Source organism: Pelodiscus sinensis, chromosome 14 (genome assembly GCF_049634645.1).
Source record: "Pelodiscus sinensis isolate JC-2024 chromosome 14, ASM4963464v1, whole genome shotgun sequence".
Lineage (NCBI taxonomy): Eukaryota > Metazoa > Chordata > Testudines > Trionychidae > Pelodiscus > Pelodiscus sinensis.
Genome location: NC_134724.1, coordinates 32,619,790 through 32,644,827, shown reverse-complemented (window position 1 = coordinate 32,644,827; position 25,038 = coordinate 32,619,790). Strand labels below are relative to the sequence as shown.

Here is a 25,038-nt window from a genome sequence, read left to right as displayed (position 1 = left end):
AAGAATCATTAATATTACTGACAAGCAAAACCGTCAAGACAAAACAATGCACGCTTTTACTCAATAACAAAGAAGGGTTATGAGGAAAGAACACACTAGGAAAGTGCAACAGAATAATATGTTTGTAAGAAGGGTGTATTAAATATGCACAGAAAAAAATAAATGACTTCAAGCAATTTAAGGTGCCTAGTTCTGCTATGATCCAAATGGCTGTTTTCATTCTGTTGCTGACTTTACTTTATGAAAAAGAACGGTCCAGTTCTTAAAAAGAAAAAACAAAAACAAACAAAGAACTTCTCTTGGAAATCTTCTTTATTTCTGCCCCCAAATAAAACATGGGGATTTTCAATATGCAAAGTTAACAACCGCATGTAGCTCTTAAACTAAATCATAGTTTAAATTAAAACAAGACTATTGTTTCAGTCTTTGAGAAAACAAGGGTGTTTTTGAACCATTACACTTTGCTGTCTCAAATTAATATACTGAAAAGTGTATGTGCTACATAAATCAACTCAGATTGTGACATCAATGAAATAGATCATACTATTCTGTGTTCCAAAATATATATTGATCATTATTATTAACATTTTCAGATAAGCATGTACGTTTAGCCAAACAAAAACACATCTGAGTGGTTACACATAAAAACCCTCTACAACTCAAGCTTTATTTAAAGAGAAGTAAAAAGGTGTGACCACATAACTCGTCAGCAGAGTTCATATTTCCAAGAAAAAATGTATATAAGGATGATTGAGTTTTTCCTTGTAGTTTCTATATACATTTCCTTTAACACATGAAGCATAAAAATGGAGGGGGAAGGGTATAAATTTATTTAGAAAATACAAATTTGTAAGGGGACAAATGTATTGACTTTCATCCCTCAATTTTTATAGGCTTTTAACTTTTCCAATACTTAACCTCCAGCCTCAGTTTCAGATTATCATTTAATATGAGGTTGCTCACTTTTCTAATGCCATTGATGGGGTATTTTACCCCACCAAAATAAGATATTAGATTAGTCTAAAAATATTAGTGATATGAATCATTGGTTTCTTCCAAGTTTATTTCAGCCCAATATTCCATAAAAAACCCACTGTCTCATTCCATAATTCCAGGTTTTATTCAGAAAAATGTCAAATGCATGTTTAGCTCTCCTTGAATCTTGTCAAGTTCAGATGACATACAAAGGCTGAGGATGCTACCTGATTTCATAGGTAAAGTTCCATTATGTTGAAGATAAAATGAAAGATATGTGATTAGTTTACTATATCACAATTTTCTTAATTGGCACAGAAAAAAGGAACTTAGCATCACTTGATATACAGCAAACATAGGAATACCAGTTTTCATTGATAATACTGTTAATGGATAAATTGTGATGTCTTATTAGATGGGGCACCTTTCTTATTATCCCTTAATAAATATGTGACAGTGATTCCTTTAGGCATGCCCACATGCTCAGTGTTTAGCTGATCGCCATATTTGGGGTCGGGAAGGAATTTTCCTCCAGGGTAGATTGGCAGAGGCCCTGGAGGTTTTTCGCCTTCCTCTGTAGCATGGGGCACAGATCACAGCTGGAGGATTCTCTGCATCTTGGGGTCTTCAAAGTATTTGAAGGCTTCAATATCTGAGATATAGCTGAGAGGATTATTCTAGGAGGGGGTGGGTGAGATTCTGTGGCCTGCACTGTGCAGGGGGTCAGACTAGATGATCATAATGGTCCCTTCTGACCTTAAAGTCTATGAGTCTATGAGGTAATCAAATATAAAGACGAAGTTTAGAAAAAAAAATAGAAAGATGGTGCATTTAATTGTTTTAATCTGATAAATGAAGTGGATTCTGACACTGAAATATCATACATACCTCTAATGATGTAAACTAATACATTAAAAATAATTACTATCTGTACAGATGCAAAAATATAAGGTTTTTATCATACAATTAACTGCTATAGAAATCATTTAAAAATAAGCAGAAACCTTTTGAACAATTGAGGTATTAATCTTTCTGAATGTTCCTCCAAGGGTTTTAAATAAAATGTTTGATAGTGAACCTAAAACATTGCTACTTCCTCCACCCCTTCAACTTCTGAAAACATTAACTACTTATATAAATGATTAGTAACTATTGCTTAATCATGCATACTTTGTCTTTTTTCAGTAACATTCACACTCTTCGAGTCCGTATGGTAGTACAACTCATTTTACAATACAGTACTAAACATACAGATTTTAAAATGTTTTTACTTTTCCAGATACCAAAGCAGCAACTCAAGGAATGCTAAATATTTCAATTAGTTTTGAAGATTGAAAAGGTCCACAGAAACTTGCAAAAAGTACTTAAGTAATTAAATTTAGAATGTAAAACACTTACAAACACTAGTATATTATAATCACATAAAATAAAACTTAATGTAGCTTATAAATTTCAGTACTCTAAAGGAAAACTGATTTAGGAACACAGAGGCAGCAAGATTACAAATGAATAAACTAAAGTTCTTGATGATAGAAACTCTCATCATGGAGCTGCCTGCCATAATCTGTTGCTTCACTTGTAAGGAACAAATCCTGGTTCTCAAGAATCTCTGCCTCAGAAAGCTTTTTATCGTCATTCAAATCCATTTCTTCTATCAGATGAAGAGCCTTTAAAATAAATGAAACACAATGTATTTTGTCCAGTCAGCAGAATATTTAACACTGTTTCGTTCAATTCTTGCCATTAGCATTAAAAGGACTCTTATAATACAAAAATATCTGTCACCTTTGAACCAAAAAACTACTCCTTTTATGTGTTTAAGGCACTATCATTTCCCCCCTCACTAGTTAAAACTGTATATTTAGAATACAAGTTTGTTTTTTGACATTTCTTCTCGTAATACTAAGTATCTTACCTTAGACCTGAGTCCATCCCGTGCTTTTCAGCATACTGGGCTACGCATATTCTCCATGACTGTCAAGTGACCTAAATCCTCCCATTTCAAAATTAATTTTTCTACTGTTGGTAATTGTAAGGTTCCAAATCATCCTAAAATCTACCACTCTTCCTTGCTGGATTTTCTGGCTTCTAACTGAGAGCCATAATTGGTAGCTGATTACGATCTATTTGTAACCCATGCCCTAGCCACCGATGTCTTCTTTTACAAATTTTTTGGCGATAGAGACCTTGCTTTAGCCATTTTTCTGACCTCATGTTCATTTTTCTTTCCTCACAGCTTACTCCTAATATTCTCCGCAAGCACTTATGATGAAATGCATCTAACTTCTGAGCATGTTTTAAGTTGACAGGTTTTACTGCAGTAGGTTGCTATAGCTACAATGGCTGAATAGATGCTTAGTTTTGTATGTAAGAATATGGTATTACATTTCCAAATGTTCCTGAGTTTATTGAAGGCTACGTTTGCTTTGCCAATCCTTATTTCCTTAAAGCTTATACCATCCTGGCTTAATCATGCTTCCAAGAGATCTGAATCAATCCACCCTTTCCAGCTCTTCATTTACGATAGATGCCAGAGTTTTTAGAGGAGCAGACAGAGGTAGTGACCACTATTTATTGAAGGCAAGCATGATTAGATTAAAGCTTGTAAAGCTGGAAAAGAAGGCTGACAGACCTGTAATTTGACATAAAAAAGCTGCAAGCTGAGTGTCTAGTGTGTCTCAATTCTACAAGAACTTACCAATAACAGGATTAAGCAGAAGAAAACATTAAAACATTTGCTCCACACGCAGCAAAAGATAATGAAGAATCTTACTGAAAGAACAAGGTTTTTGGTTTTATTCTCCTGGTCAATGTATGTTCCACATTCCCCTTTCTATCAGATCCAGAGAATGAGTCTGTTACATCTGCAGCCACAGTGCTCAACCCAGCCTACAGGCAACTTTATTTTGACCTTTGGAGGTCACCGGTGTGTTGATTAAGAAGGCATAAGCAGGACCTCATCCAGGATTTGAGCTCATCTGATACTTGTACAGCCACTCTCCGAGTTACGAACAAGTTACGGACCAACACTTGGTTCGTAACTCGAACAGTTCGTAACTCAAACCCTACTGAGTTACACGCGACCGCACTGTTCGTAAGCGCGGATCACGTTCGTAACTCGGGGACCGCCTTTACGACCGCTCCATGGGAGCTTTGGTTGTAAGTGCGAACGGTCATAACTCGACCGTTCGCAACTCGGGGAGCGGCTGTAATGAACTTGCAGAGGAAGTAAATATATATAATCCACTGATCAGCATTTGTCAAATGTCCCCCTCTGTGCCTGATCCACACTGGATGCACAGTAGTTACTCTCAGCTACAAAAGGTCGAAGTGTGGATACTCCATTTTTCCTGCCTTGGATAGCACTAATTTGCTGGCTACACTTGCATACTTTCTGCTTTAATGATGACCTCGTTAACTTTCTTATCCAAGCCATTAAACAACTTAGTCAAATATGTCTTCAACATTTAAAAATGGCTAGTTCAAAATATCTGAAGTACGTAGCTGCAGCTGGATATTTTTATCTATTTACAATCAACTAAAAAAATCATCTAACCAGATTCAACAGACAGATTCAAAGACATAAACCACTTTCCAAAAAATTGGAAAATATTTTTACCTTCAGCCTTGGAAATGGGGAAATAATAGTTCACATAAAACTATATCTGTCTCAGGGATGTGTGTACACATGAGTTTCAACCTTGGATAATGTTACTTTTCCCGCACGCACAAGGCCAAAGCAAAATCTTGATTTTCAGAAGTATTTGAGGTAGACAGATTAAAGACAAACAACCATATGCTCAGCAGATAATTTGCAGACAGTTAATCTTAAACCTCACTCTTATATTATTCAAGTGAATAAGTAAAAAATAAGCAAGATAAAAATGTTGAAAAGGCATAGCCTTGCAATGAGATTTGAGTAGGTCTCACTTAAGACAATTAAGTTCTGCTTAAAAGCAAAACACATTACATTATGTATCTCAAAAACAAACATTTAACACCTAACACATTAGTCTCCACTCTTACATGTCCAGAGTGAAAGTATCTATTATTTTATTAGGTACTGTAGTGAAGGTGTTGACATATTAAACCACTTTCATGCTATGTGTGTTATACTACTTACTATACGCACAGCACTATCCTTGGTTTTATTGGTTTGTGTCCACCAAAAAAAACGTTATTTTGCAAATACATCATCATAAAGGATTTAAGAAAGAAAAATAATAAAAAGTCATTCAAAAAAATGAATGATACTCTGCAGGCATGAAAACTAGCACACTACCAAAGCAAAAGCTTGAGTTGTTAGTTTAAGGGGATGCATTGGATATGGGTAACTTAGAAGTCAAGCAACATACAAATCACTTGCAAGTATCAAAATGCTACTGCAGAACAACTTTCAAACTGCATTCAATGCCACATTCGATGTCACTTTCTCTTTAACGTAAAGGCTCTAGATCAGAGGTGGGCAATAACTTTTGATCAGGAGGTCACATCAGAATTTTCTGAAGTGCCCCCAGGGCTGCCCTGGAAGCGGTGGGACCTTCAGGTGGAAAAGTGGGGCCAAGACAATTCCATCTTCCCCACCCACAGACCTTGATTGGTCTGTGGGTGGGGGAGCACATGAAGTCTTTGCTTCTGCACCCCCAAGAGAACCGCAGCTTTTTTGAACAGCTGGCAATTCTCTCTATGCGCCTGTGCCCCGGGCAGTGGGAGGAGTCTTCACGTGCTGTCCCCGCCCCAGACCAATCATGACTTGGGGTCAAGGGGAGCATGTGAAGTCTCCTCCTGCCCTGCCCCCATCCTTCAAGGAGCATGTGGCACTTCTAAACGCCACACACTATTTACAGGGCAGGAGCAGGGTGGGAGGAGACTTTGCACACCTTCCCCCACCCCCAGAACTCCAATTGGCCTGGGGGCGGGAAGGAGCACAAAGTCTCTCACTCCCTGCCCTCTGGTGTGCAGCACATAGGAGTCAACCTTGGCAGTTGACTCTAAGTGCTGCGCGCTCCCCCATCCCTAGGCCCTGATTAGCTGTGAGCCAGGGGAGCTGCAGGACCTTTGCAGGCTGGATAAACCCGCTTGGGAGGTCGGATCTGGCCTGCGGAGGCTCTTTTGCCCACCCTTGCTCTCGATAAGCTCCCCTTGGTACTGGAAAAGAAGGTGTACCATGCTACAAAAAAAAAAAAAAAAAAGCATACTGAAATCCTTGCTAGGATACAGTATGAAAACTGCTATTGCCTCCTACAAGATTAAGCTATCATCTTAAAAAAAAAATCAAACAGATGAGCAAAGAATTACTGAAAAGTTGCAAGAGAATAATATGATACTTGAACAAAAAAGAGAGCATCCTGAAAAATCAGATTTGTGCAAGTAGTATCAGGATAATGGCATTCCTGCTGGTAAAGACTGATTAGACTTGCATCTTTGCAGAAATGTTATTTCAACCATTTTGCAAATTAAACAAAACCAAACAAACATTTAAAAAAAAAACCAAAATGATACTTTGAGAGCCAATACTGGGCTCCTGACCAAGTTATTTTTCCTGGTGACAATACAACAAAGATGTTAAAAGGTGACTTCAGTAACCATGCTCTCCAACTCCAAGAATGCAGTAGGCTTTCTGATACCAAATGTCCTGTCTGCCTCTAAGGCAACAACAAAAGTGACGATCTAAATGTGAGGGAGAAATCCTTTTTTTCTTTCAATCTGAAATGTCATATGGTCGGATGTGTCAGAAGAAGGACCATTTGGATAATTGAACTTAGAGAGAAAAGGAATAGTGACAGTGGCTTTCTTCATAGTCACAGTATTCAGCAACAGTGAGAACCATGTACCAAAACAAACCTTTTGATTTTGGGACACCAAATGCTTCAGTTGTATGCAGAGGGGGGGAGGGAAACAAAAAACAAAAAAACCCACACACATAAGAGGAAGGAAAAGCATCTAGAAGAAGAATCTATTTAAATTCCATATAACATTAATAAATCAGCTGAATCAGGAGTAATTTTAAATTTGTATTATGGGCCACGGATTATGATATATTGAGATTCTGTTTTGTATGTACATAGGTTTCTATTACCCAAGACACAAATACTAGCTACTTATCCTGCTGGATCCGTTGTGTCGTACCAGTTCTGAAGCAAACTAACCACACTCAACTGGCCAAATACCCATATTGTTCAAGCCAACTAGCCACACGCAACCAGCCAAATAGCCACATGTCACTAGTGGACACCATATTACCCATCTATTATTCTGAAAAAAATTATCTTCCTTAAAGTCAGATTTAGTATGTATTTTTTAGGAATACTACTGTATTAATTTTATACTCTTACTAGCATTTATATAGTTCATAGATAAAGCCCTGTCACAGATACAAAATTTGTATCTGCATATGCATCTGTATGTGCAAAAATGAGCATCCGATACCCACGGATATAAAGCAGATATCCACGATTTGCAGGGCGCTATTCACAGGTACTCCATCTGCAGCACTATAACTCTATGAAAAGCATTATTAGGTAATACTCTTCAATTACTAAGATATAAAATCTACTGGTTTTTTGTATAATAGACTAAATTAACTCAGCGTATATTTGGTCATTTTGCACAGTACTGCAATATTTTCAAGAAGTTGCATTAAGTCTAAAAAAACCTCACCTCCTCTTGTGCAATACCCTGATTATTAGGTACTACCCAAGTCAGCAATTCTTGAGGGTTGAGTTTTCCATCATTATCTTTGTCATAATCATTCATAAATCGATCCTTCTCGACAAGTATCCATTCTGGATCTTCATTTGCAGCTAAATAAAAAGTATTTTTTAAATGTAAGACCATTTAGTATCTTTGAGACTGTTGTTTTCACCACTTTTCTAATGCAAAAATTGATTAGGTTTTAGATAATGTCAACTTCAAAAATAAATTTCACTAAAGAAAGCATTACACATCATTCTCATTGAATTAAACCAACAAAACTTCTCAGGTTTCTGGCAGCTGTAAACAGACTTAAAACCAGAAACTTACATTAATGGAACATTAAGCCAGATTGCAAACTTATGAGTCAAGGAATGTAACAAAGGATATAATTAACCCAATCATCACACTGAGACAAGTGTTTTATTTAAAATTGTAATATTGCTTAAATTAATCTAACTTAAATAGGAGAAAAGTGTTTTACTTTGAGTATTTGGCAATTTAGAGAGTGTCAGTTACTTTACACATTTCTCTGCCTCTTCAATACATTTATTAAAAAAAGCAAGCATTTGTCACACAATTTTTCCCTGGTAATAAAAGTTAAAATTGAAGCATTAGCTGACAGATCAAGGCATCCTGAACCTTATGAAAATAATCAAAAGTAGTTTACATACAGAAGACGGAAAAAAATCAAATCAGAAATAGATATGTTTCCACTGTACATAAGGCATGGGTGAGGTTTCTTTTCTTGTTCCTCATTAAAAAGGATGCCTGTATGCAAGCAAGCTCTTGTTTGAGTTCAGCAGCCTCTGCTGTTGAAGTCAAACTTGCATCACAACTTGATGCTGCACAAATGGACTCTTCATATGGGGCAGGGTATAATTCTGAAATGATCAACGTTTGCCTACATAGTTGTCATCAATCATTTTGGCAGTTTTCAAGTTTTGCTTGAAAACTAGCCAGTTTTAAAAAACAAGGTCAAAGTAATTCCCGGTGCCAATAGCTGCTGCTGAGTCACCCCTCATAATCTGTGGGTTTGTAACCACTTTTTAATTGTTTTTCTCCTCCCTGATGCAGAGCAGAAGCATCAGAAATGCTTCCCTCGCCTAACAGCTTCAGAAATGGGGAGGCTGCGCCTGGGACAGCAAGAAAATGAAGCCCTTTTTAAGGATTCCAAACACTCCCCTCCTCTTTCCTCAAAGGCTTGGGAAAGGAGTGTAAGCAAGAGAAAGGTGAGGGAGAAGGATATTCCTAGCTGACTGACTGGATTCACTAGTCACTACACCTAAATAGCAGAAGCTGTTTCTCCCCTGCAGGTGCTGCTTTTTACCTAAGAACAACATTTCTCACCTTCCCCACCCCAGTGGGATTAGAATAGGTCTGGTGTTTCTGGACTTCACTGTAAGCATCATGCTAGTTGTCTTATAAAGGATGGGAAGGAATTTCCCTCACAGCCAGATTGGCATGGGGTTTTCCCCATTTTCCTCATAGCAGTTCTGAAATCTGGTGGGTAAAATGTTCATATTGTTTCATCTTGGCAGATGGCCAGTTCAGGTACATATTAAATGTAAGTTTGGCTTACCAATAAACCAAAATGGATTAGGGGAGGGCATCAACTGGAGAAAGCAGATGAGAAGTCTAATATCTGGAAAAGTGAGGATACACTCTTTTCCCTACACCATTAAAGCTTGTAAAGAAGTCCCTGCAGCAGTGGAACATTGTGGCAGCCCTCTTCCGGTGGTACCAGTTATGGAAGGAAGGTTGACCTTCAGTTACTGTTGGACAAACTCCCCAATATGTTCCATTAATAATGCTGCAGCCTAGTTTTACTACAATGTCTGCAACAATGGCAAGAGAAAATGGCTATTACCGGGAAACAGACAGTATACTAACCGCTACAAAATGCATATAAAAATGAGAGGAAAAGAAGCTAAGATGGTGTATTCTTGATAAGACTTAAGTTGTTTGCACTGTGTTTTTTAAATAAGTGTCAACTGTGCCCAGAGCCTTAAGGTTGTTCTCTCGTTAGAAGTTTAAAAAACAAACCAGCACCTACCCAGAGACAGTACAAAGAAGCTTCTGTTTATCTCCCCCCCCCCCCTTTTACTTACTTGGATCTCTTCGGTAGTCACCAAGGAACTCTTCCAGACTCACAAATCCATCACTGTTTTTATCATGTTCTTCTAAAGCCTCCTGAATAACGAATTCCTTTTGTGTGCATATGTATATGTGAAAGAAACATTAGTTATTAAAATTTTAACATTAAGAAAAACAGCAATATAACATTCTATAGAACTAAAAGAATGTATCCCATATTCTAATCACTTATTGGTTTCTGACAAATTTCTCTGTGCAGAATACTGTACAATTAAAACAGCGACAAGTCCCAGTCCTGGAGGAAATAAGTCCAGACTGCATGTTATTTGACATTTAATGCACTCACATTATACTGAAATCAAAACTAAAGGGGACATTGGATTTGAAATCCTGGAACTGAATTCAAGACAATACAAATATTTATATGAAATATAAATTTAAGAGAGATACTGTCACCTATTTGAAAATGAATCACTTTTCTCTATTGCTTTCAATTCAGTAAATATCTTTTGATAATAAAAAAGGTTTTCCCCATTAACAGGCCTGCTTGTCTAGTTTTGCCATGCCTTGTTTGTTCACCAGTATCAGTCATGTCATACAAACTGATTTTGCTTTCTGAGCTCCCTCTGGTGGCTCTACAGGAGCAAAGCACTAAACATTACAGGTTCTATTAATAGTGATAGAAATGTAGCCGTGTTAGTCTGGGGTAGTTGAAGCAAAATGCAGGACAATGTAGCACTTTAAAGACTAACAAGATGGTTTATTAGATGATGAGCTTTCGTGGGCCAGACCCACTTCCTCAGATCAAATAGTGGAAGAAAGTAGTCACAACCATATATACCAAAGGATACAATTAAAAAAATGAACAAATATGAAAAGGACAAATCATATTGCAGAACAGAAGGGGGATGCGGGGGGGGGGGGGGGGGGGACTTGAAAGGGAATCCTCTGAACTCTCATTCATGTTAAAATTCGACACTTGCCAACAAGGACTTAACAAGAATTTGAATTATCTCACCCATTACCAAGACAGTTTCCCCAATTATCACCTGTAATACCATTAACTCACAAACATCCCACTCTCCCTACCTTTAATATCGGCAATTCACAGACACTTACCATCCTTCCTCCCCCTCCCCCCCCCCCCCCCCCCGCATCCCCCTTCTGTTCTGCAATGTGATTTGTCCTTTTCATATTTGTTCATTTTTTTAATTGTATCCTTTGGTATATATGGTTGTGACTACTTTCTTCCACTATTTGATCTGAGGAAGTGGGTCTGGCCCACGAAAGCTCATCATCTAATAAACCATCTTGTTAGTCTTTAAAGTGCTACATTGTCCTGCATTTTGCTTCAGGTTCTATTAAAGCAGTGGTCCCCAACCATTTGGGGTTGCCGGGCGCCAGGGGGCGTGGCCGTTCACCCGCCGGGCGCCCGGGGGCGGGGCCCCCCCCGAGCGGGGCCCCCCCCCCCATAGCCGCATTCCCGGGGCCGGCGCTGGCGCTCTCTCCCCCAAGTGCCACGCGTCCGGGGCCAGCACTGGCGCTCTCCCCCCCCCTTCCCCAAGCGCCGCGCGCCCGGCGCTGGCGCTCTCTCCCCCCCTCCCCCATGCGCCGCGGGGGGGGTCAATCTGCGGCGCCCCCGGTGCCGGCCCTCACCGTGCGCCACGCGCCCGGGGCCGGCTCCGGCACCGCGCATGCGCCACGTGCCCGGGGCCAGGCCAGCCCTGAGCACTTGGCGAGCGCAGACAAATGCCCCCGCGGGCGCCATGTTGGGGACCACAGTATTAAAGGAAAGAAGCTATTTCTTGTCAATTTCTTGGCAAGAAAGATCAAACAAAATCCTCAGCATATTTTGGTTAAAAATTATAGAATTGTAAAAAGAAACACTCATTTAATCATACTTATGAGTAAAAATGATTCATCTATCTTTATAACCACCTAAAATTACTCGTAACAAAAGATTAGGATTTTTTTTCACTTTATTCAAAATGCTCTTCATTACATATACATAGCCAGTTTTGCTGTTTGTATAGATCTTTCATACAGAACTAAAAGAAAAGGAAAATATTTAAAAAAAAACAAACAGAAAAATGGTTGTGAAACCACAGAAGTTAGCATGGAGATACAGAGGCTTGTATAGCAGCTGAAACTTGAAAGTGTTTGAAACTGATGAGATTTCAAGTTCACAGGATTTCTTTAAAAGTAAATCAAAATTAACTTAAATTATCTAAGTAATTTTTAAACAAAAGCATCAAACATATAAGCTACTTAAATGCATTTGTCATCATGAAATTAAGAGCTCACTTCTAATCTAAAATTGTTTTACCAGACTAGAAAATTGTGTTAGTCTTTAAAGTGCTAACAGACGATTTGTTGTTTTTAAAGTTTATCCTGTACAGACTAACTTGGCTACCCCTGAAGCTTTAGAAAATCTCACACATTTTCATTCAGGCCTGGTCAACTAAATCCAGCTAATACAACGGAATGAAATTAATTTACTACTTGTTAATCTATGTTTAGAATCGTTGGGACAGACCTGTATTTTGATTCTCTGATGCCACCCCAGATGCTATGTTGACCTCCAGTCTGCTAGTGTTAGTGGAGCTGATCATTAAATTGATTTACAAATTCAAATAACTGAATTTCACAATAAATACATAGAGTGTACACACTAGCAGGCCTTAATTTAAAGATTCGTTGTGCCTATAAGATTAAATTGGGACAGCTATATTGAAGTGGATGAAGCATATCTTTAGAAAAGTGACTACCGTATATTCCGGCGTACAAGACGACTTTTGATGTTAAAAATATCCCCCAAAAATCGGGGGTCGTCTTGTACGCCAGGTATACATCCCAGGCGCGCCAGGGATGCCCCGCCGCCGGCTTCCCCCGAGGCTTTGCAAAGCTGCTGCGGCTTTGCTCCCGGTGCCTCTGGTCTGCTGGGGACCGTCTCCAGCAGACCAGGGACACCAGGAGCAAAGGAGGCGGAGGGGCGCTGGGGTATAAAACGAAACCCTATCTTTTAACTAAAAAATTAGGGGGTCTTCTTATACTCCCAGTCGCCTTATACGCCGGAAAATACGGTAAAATTTTTTCACAGCCTGGCAGATGCATATCACAGTGCAAGTGGAAACAGTTTTTGCTACCACTCATTTAAAAAACAACAACAATTATGCCCTCTTACCTAAGCTAGCATCAAACTTGAAGGCTTATCTATGGTCAGAAAAGTGACTTTCCATCCTTTTGGAGTTTGAAATATTCCTTCACTTAATCCTCTCTCATGCCAAAGGTTCTATTTTAAAATCTACATCTTTCTGATGATGTTTTTTCCAAATCTAGACATAGACATGACTCCTCCATTATAAACACAACACTCTACTGAACTACTCTCAACCTAAAGGGAGACTCATCTAAATCCAGCTCTTGTTTGACAATTTAAAGCATCTCCACTACATTACTGGGTAGACTCCTGAACCCCAAGACTGAGGACTAAAAATGTGACACATAATATGTTTATGTTCTTAAAGAGAAAAGAATAGTAATTGTCCACAAGCAAGTTTTCCAAGGTTCATTAGGCTAAAGATAACCATTAAAAGGTGCAGATCTTTAGCTCAAATGATTTTCCCTGTGTCTTACCGTCATATACTCAGCTTCTTCGGGATGTTCGAAAGCAATAAATTCATTCAGATTCAGACCAGGAATGTCATCTCTATTGGCTTTGTCAAACCGCTTCTTGTCCTTTAAATGAAGCTTTAAAAATTTTTTTCTGAAAACAGACCTGATTAGATCATTTAATAATGAAGCAAAAGAATGGACACTACAATAACTGGCTTACATCTAGAAAATGCAGTATTACCTTGTTTCATATATGGGCATAACAGAACCTGTTAGGTCTACACTAACAATGCTCATGCAGAAGTAAAAGAGCAGTGCTCTTCATTTAAGGTAATTTATTACAACTAGTACATACATGGAAACTTAATACTTTTCGATTCCCATTAGTGCAATCCCAAGCACTAATCCAGATCACGGTTAGCTGCATAAATTGAGCCCCAAACTACTGTGGGTAGTACAATAATTATGGCAAACATGACATAACAGAACTTCCTCTTTAAAACTTTTTATCCTATGCATCTGATTCTCATTTACACCAGGGCCCTTTACATTGCTCTGGCAATGTAATGAAATCTTAAGGAAGGCATAAATGTAAAGTGCCTTTATTTGTCAGAGGTATACGGCTTATTTAATGCAAAGAAGAATAAGGAACATTGCTTCTGCACATAGTTCAAATGGAAAGACTGAATTCCCTAATCGGAACTAAGTGTGATTAGAGTATGCTTTTATTTTAAAAAATTAACATGCAGTACATGCGGGTGGGTTATTATGAGAACCTTTCACATTTCCTTACTTTGTTCTCAATAAAATGCAAAAACAAACCAACCACAATTGCAAATTTTTTTAACTGTGGCAAATATAGTAAGAAAAAGCTCAGAATGTTTGTAAATAATTCATTCAAGTGAGTTTGAAGATTAATCAATGCTTGTAAAATATTTTTCTAATCCCAGAATAAAAGGTGTTGTTATACAGGTACAATGACTTAATTATAATTTCAGATTAATAATCAGAGTATATAGGCATAAGCAAGTTATGAGAAGTCACAAACACATTAAATATAATAATGCTTATTAAAGAAGAGGATATATTAATTCCTCAATTATATCCCAGTGAATTTCTCCTTTTTTAAAATCTCCTTCCTCCTCCTCCCCCCCCCCCTTCCCTTATTTATTCTTGGATCTGGACTTTTAATACTCCAGTCATCTGAAGAAGTGGGTTTTGCCCGCGAATCTCATGATAACATCCACATGTTTTGTTAGTCTTTAAGGTGCTACCTGACTATTCATTGTTTAAGTTTTTTCAAATCATAGTAAACATTTAAAACATATTGCACTTGAATGGTAAAAAGGATGGAGATTAGTGGGAAACCAAGAACAAACAAAATATTAGAGAGGGATATCAAAGCAGAACTTGGGGGGTGGAGTGGGGATAGGGCAATGCTCTTGATCTTTGCAGGGCAGGTGCAAGGCAGGCAAGAAAGAGCAGAGACCCTAGGCTCAGGCTGCAAGGAAGATGAGTCCCCAGCTGCATGGGGACAGAGCTATTCAGCAGCAGGGTGGCTTTCCCTAGGGGCTCATCCTCTTTCTCCTCCCCATAGACCTTCCTAGGGGGGGTTCCCTTCCCATTCTGCCTCTCCAGAGCCACATCAAGTATCACCAGCCTTCTGCAGCTCCACTGTCATGAGGCTTCAAAGTCCTTTCTGCACTGCTGCACGGCCAGTGACAGCCAGTCCCTGCATGTGCAAGGGGGACAGGCTCCATCCACTTCCAAAGTCTGTAAGTAATGATCGGGGGAGGGGCAGTAGAGGGGTCAGTAGATTTCATTGCATCAGCTGAAGTCAACCATTACTAACAACTACTGGTTCAAACCTAATCCTGAAAAGCTAAGCCAGCTAGAATGTTAGATACTTCAGAAATAACATGACAAACTTGCTAAATTTCAAAATGCAGAACAAATACCTTTTGAATGCCAGAATTAATGGAGTACCTAAACAAAACTGATTTCAGGTATAAAGAATTTAGGCAGGTACAGAGCATTGATAATTTAGCATTGAGTGTTTGAGGAAAGACTTGTCTTATTATCAGGAAGATGCTCTCAAATGCAGAAACTGGAAGTTAATATTTAAAACAAACCATGCTTACAAATTACCACAATTTAAAAATCTGCTGCACACAGTTAAGAATACTACATACCAGATTATGTGCTTAGAGGACATATTATGAATATAATCACCTAAATTTACATTTCACAAATTACCTAAACTCCCTGGCTACGTCTACACTGGCCCCTTTTCCGAAAGGGGCATGCTAATTTTAAACTTCGTAATAGGGAAATCCGCAGGGGATTTAAATATCCCCCGCGGGATTTAAATAAAGATGTCCGCCGCTTTTTTCCGGCTTGTAGAAAAGCCGGAAAAGAGCGTCTAGACTGGCCCGATCCTCCGGAATAAAGCCCTATTCCGGAGGATCTCTTATTCCTACTTCGAAGTAGGAATAAGAGATCCTCCGGAATAGGGCTTTATTCTGGAGGATCGGGCCAGTCTAGACGCTCTTTTCCGGCTTTTCTACAAGCCGGAAAAAAGCGGCGGACATCTTTATTTAAATCCCGCGGGGGATATTTAAATCCCCCGCGGATTTCCCTATTACGAAGAGTTTAAAATTAGCATGCCCCTTTCGGAAAAGGGGCCAGTGTAGACGTAGCCCCTGGCTGTGTCTACATTGGTGCGATCTTATGCAAAAGCAACTGCTTTTGCGCCAAAACTTGCTGCCTGTCTATACTGGCCGCGAGTTTTTGCACAAGAACACTGACGTTTTAATGTATGAAATCAGTGCTTCTTGCACAAGAACTCTGATGCTCCCACTCAGGAATAAGCCCTCTTTTGCAACTGCTCTTGCACAAGAGGCCAGTGTAGACATGCAACATGAATTTATTGCGCAAGAAAGCCCTATGGTTAAAATGGCCGTCAGAGTTTTCTTGCACAAGAGAACGTCTACCCTGGCATGGATGCTCTTAAGCAAAAGCACATCTCTTGCGCAAAGGCACATACTAGTGTAAACACTCTCTTTTGGAAGAGTTTTTGCACAAGAACTCTTCCACAAAAGAGTTCTTGCGCAAAATCATGCCAGTGTAGACATAGCCCCTCAGTTTTAAATGGAGGACTTGTTCCTTAATCCTTTTCCTAAACAGCATAGTATTTCCAACATTAACGAATTTGCACTCAGTTTTTTACTTCAGAGGTGGTTGAATTTAGGTAAGAAAATATCAGATAGAAAGGAGTTGGAATTTGTTGCAACACTGGAGCTAACAACCTCTGGAATACTACCAAAGGATTTTTAAATTACCTCAAGTAATGCGAGCCACAAAGACAATACAGCTAAACTCCAATTGTCCGGCATCCAGTAGTCCGGCACTCCTGATAGTCCGGCACCAACTGGAGCCCAGAAGTGCTCCAGCCAGCCGGACAATTGGAGCTGCTCTGCCCCCGGCTTCCCCAAGTCAGCCTCTGCTGAAACTGGCCAGTGGCTGTCTTGGGCAAGCCGGGGGCAGAGAAGCTGGGGTTCTGCTGGGTTGGTCCTGCAGCGCTGCCCACTCCCACGCTGTGCAGTTCGTTGACCCCCCCACCCCACCCCAGACTCCTCATAGCCCCGCTTCCGGTACTCCAGCATATCTGATAATCCGGCACCCCCTGGGTCCTAAAGGTGCCGGATTATCGGAAGTTTACTGTACCTATACACACCCAGTTCCTTCTAACACTGAAGGTTATCTGAGGAGATGTCTCATCCAACTTTCAGTTTAGGAGAAAATGACAAGATCATACCTTCAGTTGGTACACCTGACAGTAAGCTAGGAATCTGATTTTTCATGAAGGTCTGATACAAGAACTAAACTATATGAAAGTGTCAACCTTATAATTATTTCACAATGTATGGCCCTACAGACTATGGAAGCATCTTCACATGATTAGACTTAAGAAAAGCAGTTGTGGCAACCAAAGCAACATTTTGCTTTGATAGGGCTAATTCTTTTCCTCATAAGACAGCCTGAAACCAGAACCACTCCTTCTTAAGCATCAAGCACCACATGACCTTGCACTTTTCTTCTGTCCTGGCAGTTTGGGGAAAAGAGAAAAACTCTTGGGTGGAGTCACCCTCAGATTCAGAGGACAACAAATACAGAAGTAATTCCAACATGATGTGAGACACTGATCAAAGAACTACTTTCTGACTCTGGACAATTCCTCCCTGATGATTATTGGCTATTAAAGCAATCAACTCTTGTTCCCTCCTCCTAATCTTTCACCTTCACTTCCCTCTACACCTTTCCCTCTCTCCCCAGCCAACTGGAATGGAGAACAGCTGACTTTTTAAAGTGCGGGCTGTTCTCTGCCTAAGAGCTCCGACAAGGTGGCTTCCGCTGGCAGCCTTTTGCCAACCTCTAATTTAGCCAATCATCTTCTAACTAAAACCTTACTTGTAAAAAAAATTAATACACACAAAATAGAATGTAATAACATGACATTTGCAAACCATCACTCTGTTCCTAAGTTATGTCTCTTTCCCAAACCATTTGTCTTATTCTATTTGCACATTCTCAGTTGGCCTCTAAGTATTACTGCATTACAAATAAAGAACAGAGGGATTAAGTACATAATGAGCATTGTAAAGGAACTAAATAGTGATCAAAAAACTTTGGGGGACCAATTGAAATGTATTCGTTGTAGAAGTAGATTTTGAGCTGTATTTATAAGGAAGTGGGAAGCCATGAAAGACAGAGCAAGGAGTAGATATTTTTCCAGGAAACTGATGCAGCAAAAACATAAACTGAATGTGGAGAATGAGACAGGAAAGATTCACAGGCTAGGTTTGGATGAGCAAATGTAGAGAGAAATGGATAAAAGATGTGGCCTGGAAAGGTCTTGTTGTCTAAAGGATTACGCACACAAGGGAATTTTTAGATTTCCCAGCCACAGTATAAAGTGTAGTGTACACCAGGTTTTAGCCACTGCTACTTTTCAGCGCCATGTTATCTAACCTTTCAGGGAGCAAGACCAATTATCAGATTACAATAAACAGTGTCAGCAGCCATTCTGTACTAGGATTCCCAACACTGTTTACAGCAGTTTTATGATTAAATGAACTGGTTGAAGGATGCTACAGATCTACCCTCTGTCAGAATTTAGCAATGCAATAGGTGGTATAAGCCTGATTCAGGAAAATACTTTAAACAAGTTTTAAGTACTTTACTAGACTGAAGAAATAATGAGCAATTCTCTGTTAAGTCAATTAAAAATGCAACAGATTTAGTCATTTTGATAGAACAGTATTAAAATTATCATTAAAGAATCTTGCTTCAGGATAAGGTCAGCAACTTTGACAAACAGCTATAGAACTGTCAAAGTAAAAGAAACACATAGCATAGCATTTTTCATGTGATATTTATCCTATTGCCATTATCTTTTTAAAAAGTTTACAGGATAAAAAATGAAACATATAGCTATAATTTTATAAACTGGAAAAGCGACGAGGAGTCCTGTGGCACCTGAGGGTATGTCTATACTACCACCCTAGTTCGAACTAGGGTGGTAATGTAGGCATACCGCACTTGCAAATGAAGCCCAGGATTTGAATTTCCCGGGCTTCATTTGCATAAGCCGGCCAGCGCCATTTTTAAATGCCGGCTTGTTCGAACCCCGTGCCGCGCGGCTACACGCGGCACAGGCTAGATAGTTCGAACTAGCAAGCCATTCCGCACCATCTGTACACCTCGTTCCACGAAGCATACAGATGGTGCGGAATGGCTTGCTAGTTCGAACTATCTGTATGCTTCGTGGAACGAGGTGTACAGATGGTGCGGAATGGCTTGCTAGTTCGAACTATCTAGCCTGTGCCGCGTGTAGCCGCGCGGCACGGGGTTCGAACAAGCCGGCATTTAAAAATGGCGCTGGCCGGCTTATGCAAATGAAGTCCGGGAAATTCAAATCCCGGGCTTCATTTGCAAGTGCGGTATGCCTACATTACCCCGCTAGTTCGAACTAGCGGGGTAGTGTAGACATACCCTTATAGACTAACTGGAGTGTAGGAGCATAAGCTTTCGTGGGCAAAGACCCACTTCATCAGATGCATGCATCTGACAAAGTGGGTCTTTGCCCACAAAAGCTTATGCTCCTACACTCCAGTTAGTCTATAAGGTGCCACAGGACTCCTCGTCGCTTTTGCAGATTCAGACTAACACGGCTACCCCTCTGATACTTTATAAACTGGATTATTCATATTTATAGCACCCACCGTCATAATATCTGGGCCATGGACAAGGTTTCCTCTGATAATATTTTTTTATTTTTTCCCCTTAGCACACTGAAAAAGGAGATATAATGAAGTGATTAGTATTCTCACAACAGCAGAATTCAGAAAAGGATGTGAACTCATAATCTGTTTTATGCCCTAAACTTTAATTTAATGGGGACGAGGAAGAAATTTGTCCTATGAACAGGTTTATTGCATAATTGCTTACTGTGGGCATGTCTAAACTACATACCTCTTTTGAAAGAAGGATGTAAATTAACAGATCAAAACTGCAAATGAAGCCGGGATTTGAATTTCCCGGGCTTCATTTGCATAATGGTGGCCGTGCATTCTTTCGAAAAAGGGTATTTCAAAAGTGAAACTGACATCTAGACACGGTGCTTTCGAAAAAAACACCCCCTTTTTTGAAAGATCCTGTACTCCTCAAAAAATGTTTACAGGATCTTTTGAAAAAGGGTTGTTTTTTTTTTTTAAAGCACCACGTCTAGGCAGGGGTTTAACTTTTGAAATATCGTTTTTCGAAAGAAGGCGCGGTCACCATTATGCAAATGAAGTGCAGGAAATTCAAATCTCAGCTTCATTTGCAATTTCGATCTGTATAATTTACATCCCTCTTTCGAAAGAGGGATGTAGTCTAGACATAGCCTAAAGGATAGCTTGTATGTTCCTCTGAAGCAGCTGGTACTGGCCACCATCAGACAGAGGATAGCGACCATATGGGTCACTGGTGTAATCCTACATATTTCCATCCTACATGGTTGAGAGAGGGACCAAATGAAGTGTGCATTCTATGGATTCCATTATCAATATAGGTGTACTCCACTCAACTCTCAATGTGGCTTGTTCTGTCATTTTGTTGGTAGGAACTTCAATATTTTAATCAACTGTTAACTACTCAGCTACTCCAGAAAGCAAAAATGTTAAGTAAACACAGTCAGAGCTAACAAGAATCAATCTCTCTCTTTATCTAGCTATCTATATATTTATATTAGTCTCAGGGGGGTATCTGTGTTAATCTGTAACTTTTAAAATGAGTAGTCCTGTGGCACCTTAGAGACTAACAAATATATATTGTTATTAGTGTTCATGGGCAAAACCCACTTCTTTAGATAAGATGATCTTGAGATATCATTATTATATATTTTAGAAGTATGTATCTGTCTGTGAGTCTGTTTCTTCAAGAACTCCTAAAATGGTAAGTGCTAGGACCACCAATTTTGGTACACAGCTTCCTCTGCTCCTAATTTAAAGCAAGGTCAAGGTTTGGTTGCATCAGGATAGCCGGAAGCCACAAGAAAGGGATTGTTTTCCATAACATGGAAAGGGAGGAGTTGTTCAGAAGGACATGATACTAAGAGCGGTCACTGGAGACAGCGAGCCCGCAAGGGAGAACTATGCTACAGAGTGTCCACTAGGGGCAGCTGTACCACCAAGTGGTCACCAGAGCTGGGGCTCTGCCATCTTGCCTGCAAGCACACTGGATAAGTAGTCCTCCTACTCCAAACCCTCCCCCCACCTTCCCAGCCATTGGCCACAGTGCTTGGTGGAAGAGAGAGAAAAGCCCCCACCACCACCTGGGGTAGAGGGGGCTGGGAAGAGAGAAAAGGCCCATGCCAGATGGGACCTCTTCCCTGAGTCTCTTCCTCACCTCTCAACCCTCAACCTTGCACCCTCCTGCCCCCAGATCCCCAAGACTCTGCGCTGATTCTCGCACCCACACACACCACAAGCCTCCTGCCCGATGGACCCGGGCAAATCTGGATAAGCCTGCTGGTAAAAACATAATAGAATAAAATGACTGAAGAATCCAACACCACTACCACTTGCAAATGGTTTGTGAAAGATGATGCTTGAGTATCTTACCTGTCGAAATGATTCTTCTTCTTGATCCGCCAGGACAGTATTCTCATCAAAGTCAATTAGCCGATCATACATTTGAATGTTGTACTCCTCCCAAGATACTAATCCATCACCATCTTTATCATATTCACCAAACTGTTGTTTAGCCTCTTGTGTAACATAATGCTTAAAAGACTTCTGGATCCATGAACTTAGTTCATCTGTGGAAATTCCACATAATGCAATAAAATCCTTATTTTTGATTTTCTAATTTAAAAAAGTTTATTACAATAAACATTACATTTTCTGCATTCCTAAATGGTATAACCAACACCAAAGGCCTCTTCACATTCAAACAGTGGGGAAACTTTCACTTTTTAAAATAATTACATATATCAAGTAACTGGGGCTTTAGTTGTAGCATATTCCTGTTGTCCAAGCCAGCTGAGAGAGAACAAACCAGCACTAAAATCCTATTATAAAAGTAGTAGCACTTTCATGGTACTGCTGGTATCAATGAAGAAACTGATTAACGTCATAATGTCTTCTAGGGATGTAAAACCTAGGGATGTGAATGTGTACATGGTTAACCGATGAGCCACCATCAACAGACAGGTCACGGTTACATGCACCCAGCCCATCCCCTTGCACACTGCCTCTGTATCAAAGACAGCAGCGTGGGGGCGGGGAGCCGGTACACCTAGGGAGTTGACTTTTAAGCTGGTTCCCCATGCATGCCGGCTCCCATGGAACCATCTCTCCCCACCCCCGCCCTGCACTAGGAGGCAGCAGCATGGAGGAAAAGTGGGAAACAGTGCTCACAGGGAGCTCCCCATGAGACCCTGCTCCCACAGAACTGCCTGCCCCCCGTACTGCTGTCTCTGATACAGCAATACTGGGAAGTGGAGGAAGACAGGAGCCAGTATGTGCAGGGAACTGGCTTTTAAGCCAACTCCCCAGGTGTGCTGGTTCCCATGGAGCCACCTCCTCTCCCACCCATGTGCTGCCTCCCACTACTAAAAAGACAGCTCCCTGCAAGCACCGGCTCCCGCCTCCTCCATTTAATTGGTTAACCAGTAGGAGAATAAGATCAAGTCTCTTTTGGCTTGTATAGCACCAACAGAATTGTTTATTAGGTTGTGAATGCAGAATTTCTATTACTTCAGGAATCAGATAAAGTCACTTTTTAAAAAAAAGGTATTAACTTTTCAGTATGCATAGATGCCAAGTCTTACACAGTGCGTGAAAACAGCATTGCCCACCAAACATTTAAATCCTCATTGTTGGGTCATGGGTGAGAAACACATGCAGGCTAACTCCAGTTATAGGCGGCTTTATTTTCTAGCATTTGACATAGAACACTGACATCGGTATACACAAAGCCTATTGCCATTGATCAGAAAAGTTAAGCACTAATGTCAAAGCACCAATGTTAACCATACCAAATCTCCTTCGAGCCCTAGACTCCAACTTATTAGTTCTAACTGACAGACACCTTTAAAAATGTTAGCTCGCATACCTCTAAAGAAACAGTGACAAGGGAAAGGCTTTGCGGGCCGAATGCAGCTCCTGAGCCGGATTTTGCCCACCCCTGCTCTAGGTAGTATGTTTGATTATGAACAGCTTCTCCCTTCTGACTGCTGCAAAGGAAAGTGAACGCACTATCAAAATGCTCTGATGTGACAGAATCTCAGCTACCTGTCCCTCCATCTCCACACATGGAGCCATTCTCTCATGTTAACAACTCCACCACCCTCTTCTTTAGCTTTTGTAAGTAGCAGAGCAAAATCAACCCATCAACTTTAATGCTTAGCCATAGGAAAGGAGCAGTGAATTTGACCAATCACTTGTCACTATGGGTACGTCTAGACTACAGGGTTTTGTCGACAGAAGTTTTGTCGACAGATACTGTCGACAAAGCTTCTGTCGACAAAGAGCGTCTAGACTACATCCAGTTCTGTCAACAAAGCAAGCTGCTTTGTCGACAAAACCCTGTAGTCTAGATACAACCCTACATGCAACAACACCTTCTGTCGACAGAACTCTGTCGACAGAAGGCGTTATGCCTCGTAAAATGAGGTTTACCAGCGTCGACAAAACTGCTGAGTTCTGTCGACGTTATGTCGACAGAACTCAGCGGTAGTGTAGACGCAGGTATAGTTTTGTCAACAAAAGTCCACTTTTGTCGACAAAACTCTGTAGTCTAGACACACCCTATCTCTCTACAATGGCTTCACAAAGCTATAAGCAGCAACAGTCACACAAGAGTCTTTCAGCAGACAAAGACACAACTACTTGGCTGCATTTGTTCGGCTGTCCGCAGCTCAAGATTTTAAGTATCGAGTTGCATTATTTTTAACCCCTCCCCACTATGCCAGTGTCCCCCGCCCAGGACACCGGGTGTATGTGCAGTCAATACCATCGGTAAGGAATCCATCCGAGTCCAAGTCAATTTTCTTTATGATGGCCTTCAGTCTCTTCTGCTGTTCCTCGGGGCTGAGTTTGGCATACTCCTCTGCTTCGTCCTTTGGAAGGAGGAAAACAAACGGAGCAAACTGACACAAAGCCGGCCCGGCCCTGCCGCTGCTGAGCGGAGGGAGGGGCAGATTCAAAACCTCTCCCCTCCCACCCAAACACAAGTCACACAGCAACCAGACCTCGTTTAAAGGCGGGAGGGGGACTCGTCCCTCGGCAGCGTCCACAGCCTGTGTCGCTGGGAGACGCGCTGCAGCTCGGGGTGTCTTCCCCGCCCAGGCTCATCGCCCTACGCGCCACGAAGGGCAGGGAACTCCCCCGGCACCAGAGCGAGTGTGCGGTGGTCCCGGGCCGCTCACCTGGCCTCCCAGCAGCGCCTCCCGGTCGTAGTCGGCCCGGTGCTCGCCGTCCACGTAGTGCTGGTCGCCGGGCTCCCCGCACGCCGCGCCCAGCACCCCCCCGAGCACCAGGCCCAGCCACAGCAGCGGCCGCATCGCGCCCACGGCTCCGCCGGAGGAGGAGGAGAGCGAGCGGCGCCGCGGCTGCTGGCGCGGGGTAACCTGCTTGGCGGTTCGCTGGGCTGAGGCGCGACAGCAGAGCGGGACACGGCGCCCCACCCCGGCAGGCAGCAGCCGCTGCAGAGAGAGGGGGGCTGGGCCCAGCGACCCCAGACCCCGCCCGGCTCGGGGAGACTTGGTTCCGCCTCCCCCACGCACGCTGAGGGAGTCCCGCCCAAGCACGGCTCTCCAACCGCTCAGCCCTACCGCCATCCTGAGCGGGGACTAGGGAGCCGGGAGCCCTGATCGCCAAGTGCCCTCTTCTACCCACTGACCTCCAGAGTCCATGCCACTGCCATTCCGCATCCTCCTTTCCACAACAGCTCCTGCACGTACGCTATCTCTTCAAAGGGGAACAAAGGATCTCCTATCTTTATGTTCCATGTATTCCCAATATCAATGGGAGCCGTGTTAGTCTGAATTTGCAAGAGCGGCGAGGAGTCCGGTGGCACCTTATAGACTAACCAAAGTGTTGGAGCATAAGT

The 25,038-nt window shown here is 41.3% G+C and overlaps 1 protein-coding gene across 2 annotated transcripts; it reads right to left on the bottom strand.

The window, feature by feature from the left end:
- Positions 1–1,790: 1,790 nt before the first annotated feature.
- RCN2 (reticulocalbin 2) lies at positions 1,791–24,706 on the bottom strand. 2 transcript variants are annotated; one of them, XM_006126243.4, is made up of 7 exons: positions 24,356–24,706; positions 23,941–24,046; positions 21,546–21,742; positions 13,402–13,503; positions 9,780–9,876; positions 7,636–7,778; positions 1,791–2,642 (listed from the first exon to the last, which is right to left on the bottom strand). In XM_006126243.4, exons 1-7 carry the CDS (start codon positions 24,488–24,490, stop codon positions 2,490–2,492), a joined length of 933 nt encoding a protein of 310 aa, XP_006126305.1. In that variant the 5' UTR covers positions 24,491–24,706; the 3' UTR covers positions 1,791–2,489. The 2 variants fall into 2 exon arrangements, with proteins under 2 accessions (XP_006126305.1, XP_006126304.1); XM_006126242.3 differs by having other exon boundaries at positions 13,402–13,515; positions 24,356–24,701.
- Positions 24,707–25,038: the final 332 nt, after the last annotated feature.

Coding starts and splice junctions, on each gene's coding strand:
- RCN2 (XM_006126242.3), bottom strand. CDS start 24,490: ATGCGGCCGCTGCTGTGGCTGGGCCTGGTGCTCGGGGGGGTGCTGGGC. Junction 9,877..13,401: donor AAGAAGCTGAGTATATGACG/GTAAGACACAGG, acceptor TGCACACAAAAG/GAATTCGTTATTCAGGAGGC. Junction 7,779..9,779: donor TGACTACCGAAGAGATCCAA/GTAAGTAAAAGG, acceptor CTTTTTATTTAG/CTGCAAATGAAGATCCAGAA.